At 39.9% G+C, this 12695-nt stretch overlaps 1 protein-coding gene and 1 long non-coding RNA gene across 12 annotated transcripts in view; one reads left to right on the top strand and one right to left on the bottom strand.

Moving 5' to 3' along the window:
- Positions 1–11759, bottom strand: part of LOC127531011 (oocyte zinc finger protein XlCOF6-like) — a 112343-nt gene extending 100584 nt beyond the window's left edge. For 5 of the 11 annotated variants that reach the window (XM_051939034.1, XM_051939040.1, XM_051939026.1 and 2 more), the window contains exons 1-3: positions 11603–11759; positions 10695–10968; positions 10264–10365 (exon numbers count right to left, since the gene is read on the bottom strand). In XM_051939034.1, coding sequence (XP_051794994.1) covers positions 10264–10281 — 18 coding nt within the window. In that variant the 5' untranslated portion in view covers positions 10282–10365; positions 10695–10968; positions 11603–11759. The remainder of the gene's footprint in view (positions 1–10263; positions 10366–10694; positions 10969–11602) is intronic. The other 6 variants (XM_051939041.1, XM_051939032.1, XM_051939029.1 and 3 more) reach the window with 5 other exon arrangements.
- On the top strand, positions 196–1512 carry LOC127531015 (uncharacterized). The gene is made up of 2 exons (XR_007937805.1): positions 196–336; positions 423–1512. It is a non-coding gene; the product is annotated as an uncharacterized LOC127531015 (long non-coding RNA).
- Positions 11760–12695: the final 936 nt, after the last annotated feature.

The raw sequence follows: 12695 nt of genomic DNA, 5'->3' as shown, positions 1-12695 counted from the left end.
CACCTTTTGAAGAAGTTACATTGGAGATGAGCCACTCAGAGTCCTCCATATCATGCATCATCCCAAGCATTGCTGTACTTAAAATGATACTGAGAGCTGAGGGCCCTTCCACACGAGGAATCAAAACACTCCGCCAAACTATGCTGCAAAGTCTTGAGAGGAGATTTGCAAAAATGGAGGATTCGAAGATATTGGTACTTTCCACCCTTTTGGATCCAAGGTACAAGGCCAATGTTCTGTCTGCAGCCACACGGGACCCAGTACAGATGTGGATACAGGAGGAACACTCGTTGTTGTCTGCTGTCTCCCCACATGCGTCCACCAGCTCTGACCATGGTAAGTAGTATTCTAAGAGTTGTCCCAGATACGGAGCAGTAAACTAGAAATATGTTGCTAACTTTTACACCTCTATATGTCCACAGATGATGCAACCCAGCCGAAACAAAAGAGAGTGGCTGCTGAGGTGGAAGAAAGACCAAGGCCTGGACTAGTTGAGCAAATGTTTGCAAATATTCTGCAAACAACATCTCCCGATGAGACTGCACAAGAGTCTGACATCTCATCCCAGCTTGATCAGTACCTGCATGAGCCACTGATAGATCGAAAGACTGGTAACCCTTTGGAATGGTGGCAACACAATGCCGTTCGATTCAATCTACTTGCACCCATTGCCCAAAAGTTTCTGTCTGCACCCCCTTCGTCAGTTCCCAGTGAAAGGGTTTTTAGTGAAGTGGGAAATATTTACACTACAAAAAGGAACAGGCTCACAGGAGAAAATGCTGAAAGACTGTGTTTTTTGCATTACAATCTTCCTCTTCTAAAATGGGAGTATTAAGGAAAGTGTCAGATCCAACAAAACACTGTTTACATGCACAGTTCTTTAAAATCTTGGTAGTGTAAGTAGCACACTGCAAATAAGTTTGTTTTTTCATAAATGTTTCAACTTTGCAACTGTTTACATATTTATTCTTTATATTTGTGTGATGCTTCACTTTTTCCATGTTGCATAAATATGAACAAAGGATTTGTTAAGGCACTGAGGACAGTTGATCCAAAGACTGAAGGTTAATGTCCATTTTATTTTTAACTCTGGTATTTTATTTTGTGTTTTATTTTGTGTAATGTGTATATTTGTGTTTATTTATTTCTAATGCCAAACTGCACTACATTTTTATTTATATTTTAGAAGTGTTCATTTTATTGTGTGATAACATTAATCATTGATACTGAGCAATTTGCACTGAAGCCACTTTTCAATTTACAGTTTTACAGTTTGATTTGTTTACAAAATCTCACTCAGGTTACGTTTTGATATTGTATTTTTTGTGTGCAATTTAAAGTTTTATTGTGTGATAACATTAATCTTTGATACTGAGCAATTTGCACTGAAGCCACTTTTCAATTTACAGTTTTACAGTTTGATTTGTTTACAAAATCTCACTCAGGTTACGTTTTGATATTGTATTTTTCTGTGTGCAATTTAAAGTTAAATAAATGTTAAGAGTTCTACTACTGCAATGGTAGAGTTTAATTTTTAGCATACACATGTTTCTTCTTTTAGTGTCGCAAATTCGCAATTGTCTTTCATAATCAATGCTTTGTACATATACTGATATATATATATATATATATATATATATATATATAGGTATATCGGCCTTGAATATCGGCTTCCAAAATCGGCCTTAGATATCGGCCATCGGCTGAATTTTTTTTCAAAAATCGGCATCGGCATCGGCCTTTAAAAATCCCACATCGGTCGACCTCTATCCACAATGAATAATTACAACCCCCCTACAAGTAGAATTCTGCGTACATTTCTACCTCAAAGTTTCTATTGACTGTCAGTATACAATATGAAAAGCATACAACATTAACGTCCAGATTTAGGTCTTAATGGCAGCAGGGTCAATTCAGACCACCAACACTTTCTAGTTTCTCCTAGGGGCACAGATGTTGATACCAGTCCAGAAAAGAACTGTAATTCTGCCACTGAATTCTGGATTTGACCCCAACGACCCCGGCAATTTGTTGTGCAGCAGTTACACAAGCGTTCACCATCAAACAACAAAAGCAACAAAACAGTAAAACAGTTAAAGGAATAGGAACGATTAAAGGAAATGTTTTAAAAATGGAAAAAACACAGTAAAACAATTACAAGCAAAATAAAAGCCATTTAAAGAAAAATCAAACAAAACATAAGATAGACAGGGAGATCAGCAGCAATCTTGGTCATTTAGTCAGACGTAGAAAAAGTTTTCAATCAACGATGTAATCAGGTAGAGGACTTTTCTTTGGTCTGCACTGTTTGAGACACCAGATTACATTGCCCACATCAAGAAAGGGATTCTGTGGAGAGGCTGACATGAGACAGTTTTTAGTCTCAGCATGTTTAGCCCTAAAATCATGGGAGTCAAACCTGACATAAAAACTGTTTAGACTTTGAGCCAGCTCTAAATCAGAATTATAACCGCTGAGCTGAACTCTCTCATTGACACATTAATTAGTCCCAGTGATCAGATTCATGCCGTCCCAGACTGAACTGAGGTTGTTCATTTTGAGCTGAGACTCAAGTTTGTCTTTGTATTGTCTTTTGTGGGTCCTGATCTCCTACTTTATTTCCTTCTGTCGGTTATACAGATTTAGTGTATTTCCTTCTCTGAAGACTGTTTTCTTTCTGTACAGTAGGTCTTTAAGATTCTTAGAAAGCCATGGCTTAGTGTTTGGATATAGTTTAACAGTTTTTTTCAGGAATAACACTGGTTTGACAGTCTGAACCAGCTGCTCACAACATCAGTCGGTTCATCAATATCAGCTGAGGACTCCTTAAACACGTCCCAGTCAGTAACCTCCAGACATCCCTGCAGAGTGTGACAAACTTTCACTCTGATGTTCTGCACTTTGCCTTGCTTCAGTACAGTGGTAGACAGGGATAAGGAGGATGCAGTTGTGGTCAGAGGAACCCAGAGGAGGGAGGGGGATTTGTAGCGCTTGTATCACTGATACAACCCTTTAAACTACTGGACCAATTCTAGGTTCTGAAGGAGTGGGGAAACAACACTAAATTTAGACCAGAGACCATGTACTTTAAATACAAAAGCCGGCACTTTAGTGAATTTTTGACACAGATTTAAGACAAACAATATTCAATGTTAACAACTGTTCGACAATCCCTGCAGGTAAAATAAAAATAGGAAAAATAAAGGTGCTTCACTCTTTTCCCTTTTTTAGGTTCTTCCTTTCAGTATTAGAAACAGTTTAGTTCACTGAACCACTTTGTTTGAGCAGTTTGTTAGGTTAAACTCTTCATCTTAGATTCAACTACACTTTTTTCATTAGTTTAGACCGGTCTGTTAATGGTTATCTTATTTAGGCTACAAGTTTGTACCTATTTTGAGTTTAGTTATACTCTTGAGTTAACTCTTCCTTCTATTTCACAGGTAAAAAAAGTAAAACCACAATTCCCAAATGAAAATGAATTGCAACACAATCCCATCTCACTCATAACTGATAATTATGAACAACCATGAACATGTAACATTTCAGTTTCACTTCAAGTTCAGTTCCAATTATGTTCTCAGTTCCAGTTCAGTTGTTTACTCCAACTCAGTTTAGTTCAAATAGAGGAAAAAGAAAGAATCCAATACTTCTACCACTCAGGCAGCGAGTTTACCAACAGCTCCAAAGTGACAGCAGTATCCTCACGGGCACGATGAAGATGAGTTCTTGTCACTGAAAACAGAGTTCACGGGTCTGGCTCGCCATCTAAAATCCCACGTCGTGTGTGCCTCGTCTCCTCGCACGCCACAGAACAGAAAGTCTCTGACCAATTCAGCAGGACCAAAAAACCTGACCTGCACAACAGGTCATAAATAAAATGAATTATCCTGGCTACATGAACTAAAACTGCAACTCTGTATGCTTGTGCATATTAACATTACTGCTAAGTCGCTCATCAAAGAAGACATGGTTGCAGAGCAGCATTTTTGATTCTAAAAGCATTGTCCTTCAAACAAAATGAAATGTTTTAAATGCAGTGAAACTCTTCCACTAACATGACATGTACTGATACACATTTGGTCTCCTCAATAAACAAAACATTCACCACTAAACAGAATTAACGATTTCCTCCACGTTTCAACATTAGCCCTTTTGCTAGCATCCACGTGCGTACATGTTGCTGAAAAAGTTTACCATAAAACAAATCAAAACTCACCAAAAACCGTTGCGGTTAACTTCAACACAATCCTCGCGCATCAGCAACCGGGCTGGTTTCTTTTCCCAATCTCCAATAAACTCGTTTTAAAGAAGTTTCGTTCATTATTTTTCTCTGCTTTTCTCCTCTCCGTCTGTCGTCTGCTCTCTGCTGCGCTGTGCAGTGCACGTTTTGGTTAAAGGCACGAGGCAGCAAAACGCTTAAAGGGCAAGGAGCGTTGTAATTTTTAACAGCCATACTTTTAATCATTTTAATTAAAGGAGCTTTCTGACTGTTTTTAACTGACTTTCAATTAATTAAATGAACATATTTCAAGCAAATGAACTTATTTATGCATTTTAATCATCAGATTTTAACTCTTGGTGGATCAGATGTAACCTTTTCAATGTTTTTATGTATTTTAATTAACTATTTATTTATTGATGTCACGTTTTTAGGTGGGTTACAGATGGACTTAGAAGCACCTTTCACATTGTTCTAACAGAGATCAAAGATTTTGTCTCATCTAGTGGGACATGTGATGTACTGATGGAAGTCTCTCAGTGTGTGTTTTAGTGTGCAGTGGTTCATGTCTCCCTGACTGATGTTAGGTGCATCCGGGGAGTTGGACTGAAGTCTCTGGATGACCTGATGGATAAGCCCACAGGTATTTATTTCACTGGCCTTTGGATGGATATAGACAAGTTTCACAAATACCTGGGGAAATTTCTGAGGCAGATGTGGAGGGCACAGTGAAGCAGAAAGCAGTTCTAAGTCAGTAGTGCAGTTTCTCCAGGACAGTGTCAGATTTACACCAGCGCTGTCCTTGTCCATTTGGAAGACCCATTTGAGCCCAAGCTTTCATTTGCTGGCCGATGTTGCCTCAATATTTCCACATAATGTTCTATCCTCTTGATGCCATCTATTTTGTGAAGTGCACCAGTCCCTCCTGCAGCAAAAACACTCCCACAACATGGTGCTGCCACCCCCATGCTTCACAGTTGGGATGGTGTACTCAGGCCATCCTCAGCAAGCATCTTCACAAGGTCGTTTGCTTTTGTTCTGGGATTGATGAGCACATTTCCCTCCAAAACAATCCTAACCTTAACCAATCTCCATCTTGAGCAGTAGGATGGCTTGACATTCCCATGGTGTTGATCCGTTCATGTAATTGTTTGGACAGATAAACGTCAAACCACAGCAATCTGGAAATTGCACCCAAGGATGAACCACACCTGTGGAGGCCCACAAATGTCCTCCTGATGTCTTGGCTGATTTCTTTAGATTTTCTAATGTCGTCACACAAGGAAGCAGTGTGTTTGAGGTGTGCCTGAAAATACATCTTAATCTATCAAAAGCTTTCAAAGTCAGGACATCATTATCTTGAAGGCATAGCAATCTTAGTGTATGCAAACTTCTGATTGTAGAATAGAATGACTTTATTGATCCCCGAAGGCGAATTCAATTGTTTGGTCTTATCTTTTTGCTTTTGAATTAAACAGTCCGATTGCTGATGGCAAGAAAGATTTCCTGAATCCTTCAGTCCTGTAAAACAGCGATAGGAGCCGTCCACCGATGTTTTGTTGTTCACTGAGGCAGATGTGAAGTGGATGATCCATGTTTGTCAGAATGGCCTCCATCTTTCTAAGTGTCCGTCTCTCCACCTCATCCTCCAATGTGTTCAATCCGATTCCAACTACACAGCCAGCTTTTTTAATCAGTTTGTTCAGACGCCTTGCATCCTTGTTCTTTATACTGCCTCCCCAGCAGACTGCAGCATAAAACACGACACTTGCTACCACAGACTGATAAAACATCTGCAGCATCTTACTGCAGATGTCTATTGATCGAAGTGTTCTCAGGCAAAAAAGTCGGCTCTGGCCCTTTTTGTAGATGAAGTCTAAATTTTTAGACCAGTCTCAGGTGGACATTCAGGTGGAATTCAAGTTAGTACATGTAATTTGGATGTGTACATACAAATTGGTGGTCATCGACTTCTACGAGCAGAAGCTGACCTGGCACAGTGGAGACGAGGAGCAGTAAAAAAGAAAAAAAAACATGCGTGTCGAGGTTTAACGCCGAGGAGAGCAGATAATCATGTCTAATTACATGTATACATGTAATTATAACATGAATTCAAGTTAGTACATGTAATTTAGTACATGTAATTTGTATGTGTACATACAAATTGCATGTCCTAAATTGAATTCATGTTATAATTACATGGATGCATTGCAAATGGTGTCAACATGTCATGATATCTACAGGTATGGCTCTAAACTAGACCTTGTGACACAAAACGGGCATTACACTTTTTGAAGGGAGTCACCTTTAACAACTAACATTTCAAAAATAACAAAACATACATAATACTACAATTGGAATGACTACTAATACTTGTATCCCAATTTAAAGTACCGAAAAGCAAAAAATGATTTTGACATTACCCATGCCATTTTGAGTAAGAATATCTCAGTAACTACAAATATAACCCTGCTGCTTTTTGTACAGTGATAGAAGACATATGGAACTGTCTTGTAGAAAAATTTGGGGTCTCTGGTACCTGTCCCACACTGAGATTTTTGCCACCAAAAATAGCCAATTCAAAATCTCGTCCAACTTTGGGAGCTAATATTTTCCACACTGAGGTACCTAGAAAGCTCCAGTTTGCTAAGTTATCACACAAGTTTGTGTAGAATGGAACCCAGGGGTGTTCGAACACTTCTGTGCAGTATTTCTAGTACTTTTAAGGTCCCAAACCTCACTCATGAGTAGGTATCTCTTAATCTTTTAGCATTTTTAGCTAGTCCCCATGGCCTGCAGAGTGTAGGAAAACACCCGGGGATGTTTGTGGGGCACTAGCTCCATGCAGAGGCCTTGTTTACCAACTCACAGCTCTCTGGTATCTCTAAAGACTGAGAATTTACCACTTAAAGATGAAAAAAAAAAAAAAAACCTGGCGAGGCTTTTCTTAGCTATTTATAGCCCAAATTCTGAAAATTTCAGACCCCTACAACACAAACTATTTGAGCTACAGGCCTACAATTTTGCATAGAAAGTACTTTTGCAACCATCTAGTGACATACAAATTTAGGACTAATTTGAAGATGGTCACCATCTGGTGAAACCACACGGAATGACCCCTTTGCAGGTATGACTGTGTCTCTACAGAAGCTGATGTATTCACTAAAACAATTAACCTGTCTGTCAGTGTTCATACTGTCCTCATCTGTTTCCAGAAGCACATTCCAGTCTGTTGATTCAAAGCAGTCCCTTAGAGCTTCACTAGCTTGAGGAGTCCATCTTCTGATTTGGACTTTAGTTGCAGGCTGTCTCAGCACACAAGGTTTGGAACAGGTCTGCAGATAAACCAAGTTATGATCTGACCTGCCCAGTGGTGGTAAGGCAGTAGCTCTGTAAGCTTCTTTGACATTGGCATACAGCAGGTCTAGGGTTTTATTCTCTCTGGTAGGGCAGTTAAACTGTGTAAATCCAGTCAGATGAGAGGAGAGGCTGATATGATTGAAATCTGATATTATTACAAGTGCCTCAGGATGTTGAGTCTGTATCCTAGCAACAGTATCATGCAAAACATCACATGGAACCAAGTCAGTTGCCTTGGGTGGAATGTAAACAAGTATTGTGATGATGTGACTGAACTCCCTTGGAACATAGTATGGCTAAAGTCCATAGTCAAGTCCAAGATTGTGAAGAAAGTAATTTAAAGATAATTTTGGTCATCTTAACTGACATAAAGCAGGAGAAGCATTGCCAGATTTAATGTCAGATCGTGTCAATTAAAAAAAGGGTTATGTGTCGTTTTATACAGTGTAAGTAAACTTCTGGGTTCAACTGTCTGAATTTCTTGAGAAGGAAAAGGCTGGTAAACTCTGTCAAGTAAGATGCAGATGTTGAGGTCTCAGAGAGAACTCAGGCTTATTACGGCCCTAAGGTAACAAAGGTTTTGAAGCAGACAAATAAAGATCTTAAAGAAGAAACATTATAAGTTAATCATATGATTATGCTGGCTAAAATATACACCTATATTTTTTTGAAGTGTTGATTTGATTAAAGTAATGATTCAGATGATTTATTATGTTCAGATTGAGAAGAATGATTTAAGAAGTGATTCTGTGTGAAGTAATCCTTGGTTAGGCTCTGTGTGTGCGTACAGGCCTCATAAGCTTGTGTGTCCAGGCCTTAAAAAAGCAGAAGTGCAGTAAACAACAGTCACCATGACTTGGCAGCCACAATGACATTGCAGCCTCCTCAGAAAAAAGGGAAGTTTGGGAAAAACCCAAAAGGGTGGGCTGAAATGTGTGTGTGCTAAACAGAACGTGGACACTGTGTATTTGCTGTAACAACATGACTTCTGTATTACTGTTGTATGTGATGACAAAGTTGATTGCATAAGTTAGACGGTGTCAGAGGGCGTACCTAGCCAGTTTTGTGTGTCTGGAGGGAGTATAAGAATGGGAGAGCAGAGACATTACGGGGGAGTTGTTCGCCGGAGCCGCCAGAAGAGCAGCAAAGGGAACTTGGCCAGAGTTCTGAAGAATCTTCACCTTCCTCTTTTGCCCGAGAGACGGGAAGACGACGCGGGACTTAGGCTCCAGAGATCGCTGAGGACATCGTTGGAAGCAAAGTCTTTGTCTGACTTTGTTCAACAAGTGAAGACCACACTCTGCCAAACGGAGAGTCCTAAGAGGTTCTGCAGTTATCCAGAAGAAACCAATAGAGGGAAGAACCGACTACACCCGAAGAGGCAAAGGAGGCAACAGCACCGGGCTGTTCCCCTCCCCGGGGCTGGGAGACCCAGTGACCCACTACAGCCTGAACAGACGAGGGTTTCCCATCACCACCATACCACAGAGAAGACAGCTGGGGCGTAAGCACTAACGTTCCAGCCAATTCCAGAAGATAACTGCCAGACCGCGATTGGCTTACAGGACTCCTCCGCTCCCCCCTGCCGAGGGATAAGATCCTTTTGTCCACAAAGAAGACATCGTACCGAGTCCTCCGGACAACTGAGTGCTTTTCCCAGACGCAAGACAAGACCGAGTGATACGGTAGTGGCCACGCTGTTCGCTCTCTCTCCTAAATTTAATAATTAGAGAAGATTGTCAGGTACGCTCAATTTATTTACTTTAGTCTCATTTTTAATCAGAAATAATTAATTGTTTTAATCATGAATTGAAGCTGTGCTCTTGCTAAAATTTGCTTAATAAAAAGCTGTATTGCATTTAAAGAGAAGCCTAATGAAATTATTATAAATCACTGAAAATCTGCATAGTGGTAAAAAGTTAAGTTGATTGTGTGCATTCAAACCAATGGTTCTTAAAGGTTACTTAGTCCAAAGTGAGAGTGTTTAAACATTACCCCTGAGGTTAGTTCTTTCCAAACCTCTAAAACGAACCCAGGAATAGCACCAAGTGCAGGCAAGTCCTTATGAGAGAAGCTGACCGATAACGAATGTGTATGATAGATCAATTCTACCACTTAGAAAGGCTGCTTGGTGGGATAGCATTTATCAGATAAGAGGGGTGAGACATTCGGATGCAAGGCAGTTAGAACCTGGGCGAGTGTCTCTCGATTCCAGCTTAATTTATTCTGCTGAAACCTGTTAGGTGAAATACTAATAGGCAGATAGAATCTAACCCTTTAAACGGAGAGCTGGACCAATTTTAACCTGAGGCAAGGGTTAAAAAAGGCTAGACTGGCGAACAACTCACAATGCTCAAAAGTATTATTCTCTACCAAAGAAAATGCTGCTCTTTACCTTCCTGGACAACTTGCTTGAAAAACAAGACTTTTCTTCCGTTACTTATCTTCATCACCATGTAAGACATTTTCAGAAAGTATGATCAGCAGCTAGTTCAGCCTCAAACAAAAACAAGCAGCTTCCTAGCAGTCCACCATTATATCCTCAGTACAGCTGCTTCTGCAGAGCTACATCTCTCCAGCCAACGTCACCTGGCTTTGGTCGGCCCATCTAACCAACTGGAGCAACTTTACACATTTTAAAGAACAAATGAATGATCATAATGTTACAGTGGTATGTTTCTCACTTTTTGTGAAGAATCCATGTTTCCGCCGTTGTTGAGCTCAGACTAAATGGCTGCCAACATTCCTCTGCTCCTCCGTCAGACTCTCCTCCTCCTGCCAATCACCTGTCACATCAAACATCTTCATTAGGATACCACTCTATACACAAGTGTCAGAGTGTCCCATATGTTCATCAGCCAACACAGAGGACACATTTCAACTCAATAGTTCACTTTTAGCTCTTTTCAGTTTCACCTAAAACTGATACAAATGAACTTAAACTGTTAAAAATAAGGAACATAGACAGAAAACAGACATGGAAAAAGAGAATAAAGAGAACATAAAGATGCTACTGCAGGTGATTCAAGACAGGACTGCTGGTAGAAAACTGTTCATGCTGTAAGTTAGTGAATGTATTTTACTGCTCAGTGTTCTGTTTAAAGGCAGCTCTCACTCTGTTCTTTGCACTCTCCCATAGTGTCAAGTGTCCTCCCACTTTCAATGACAGGTGATTCTCATTGATGATTTTTCTCACAGTTTCTGCAGTTTCCCCACTTGAAAAAGGATGTTTCATCTACCCAGGGTTTGAGCAGGACTCCACTCATCAATCAGACAGTTGCTTTCTTTCTTTTCCCTCTTTTATTTTGCAGTGGTCACAAATTCATGAGATACAGAGGTGGCAACTTCCATAAGTCCATACGTTTAGTTGATAGATTAAGGTGAAAAACCTTTAAACAGAACACAAAAGGACAATGTTCACATTACTGCATTCAGCAAATAGTAACAACCATTCCTCATGGACATTTTCACCACATTGGCAAATGCTACTCCACTCACTTTATGTTTGTCAACCTCAACACCACATAAACTGAAGCGACAAATCATGGCATGAGCAATATTCAACCCAATACTATACCACACATGAATTTATCTGCATTCTAAAGAGTTGATTTTAAATCACAGTTTAACAAATTACTCTGAGCATTTTTATCAAATTTTTTTAACCATTTTATACTTTTTACTTCATGGTTCTAAATGATTTAAAGTGCATAAAGTGCTTTTAAAGTGCAATCCTTTCCAGATCCAATAAATAAATAAAGGGCATCGTAAAAACCCACCATTACAAACAGGATGAATTCACTGGTCTGAGCTGGAACCCTCTAATTAGCACCAATTAGCCTGCAATCTTATTTTCAAACTGAACAATTACAAAACACACGGAAATTATTGGGAAACAGACAAAGTTTACAGCAAGCCCCTCGTGGCTGTTCTCCGTGGCTAATGCTAATGCTAACACATACTGCAGTGGCACACATCGGCAGCTTAAACAGTCTTTTAGAGTCTCCAGAATTCTGCTCTTACCGGCTGCAACCCGGATTTGGAGATGAAGGCAATCCTGCACAGTTTGCTGCAGATCTTGATGCTTTCCCAACAGAAACTCACGGTCACTTTGTTTGAACGCGGTCATTCATTCTCAGTTCCTCCTCAGTCCTGCGTGTGTCCCCTTTTTTGCCGCCGGTGGCAAACCTGCAGCCGCAGATTGTTTCCCGCCCCAGCTGAGTGTAGGAGCTGTGCGTAAATGCTTCTCCTTTGAGTTTTCAGCTCCTTCCAGTTTGACTTGACACATAGACTGCTTTGCACTCTGTGTCACCTGTACCTTCAGAGCTCTGAATAAAAGAACAAAGATTTATTGCAAAGAACAAAAAGGTTTTGCCTCCACAGCAGCTTGTTATGAAAATGATTGTATTTGATGATTGAATGTTCTTCTTCATTGTAATACTGTGTGATGTGTGCTAAAAGAGGAACAAGGACACGAGCCATCATCAACATCATTTCATCTTACATGTCTAATTAAAAATATGACATTATCTAAATATGCACTACTGTTCAAAGTTTGAGGTCAATTAGAAATGTTTTTTTCTTTTTCTTGAAATCATTTTTTTCAATGACAATAGCATTAAATAAATGATAATCCAGTCTAGACCTTGTTAATGTGGTAAATGACTATTGCAGCTGGAAATGGCTGATTTTAATGGAATATCTCCATAGGGGTACAGAGGAACATTTCCAGCAACCATCACTCCTGGTTCTAATGCTACATTGTGTTAGCTCAATGGTGTTGAAAGGCTCATTGATGATTAGAAAACCCTTGTGCAGTTATGTTAGCACATGAAAGTGGGAGCTTTCATGGAGATCATGGAATTGTCTGGATGACCCAAACTTTTGAACGGTAGTGTACAGAAGGATATGGAAATCATAACGCAGTGTTTGAGCGGTCGTAGGTGAGCTGGTGTGCTTGAGCTGCAGTGAGTACTGGAGAGGACTTTATAGATCTACATGCACCACCGTTCAAAAGTTGGGTTTCATGTTTTACATTTCTAAGTGACCCCAAACTTTTGAACGCTCGTGTTTGCGTCAGTAGACTGTTTTTCCTGCTCAAGTCTGCTAAAATTGG

The sequence above is a fragment of the Acanthochromis polyacanthus genome, chromosome 19, assembly GCF_021347895.1.
Source record: "Acanthochromis polyacanthus isolate Apoly-LR-REF ecotype Palm Island chromosome 19, KAUST_Apoly_ChrSc, whole genome shotgun sequence".
In the NCBI taxonomy this organism is placed as follows: Eukaryota; Metazoa; Chordata; class Actinopteri; family Pomacentridae; genus Acanthochromis; species Acanthochromis polyacanthus.
This window is presented reverse-complemented; position numbering and strand designations above follow the sequence as displayed.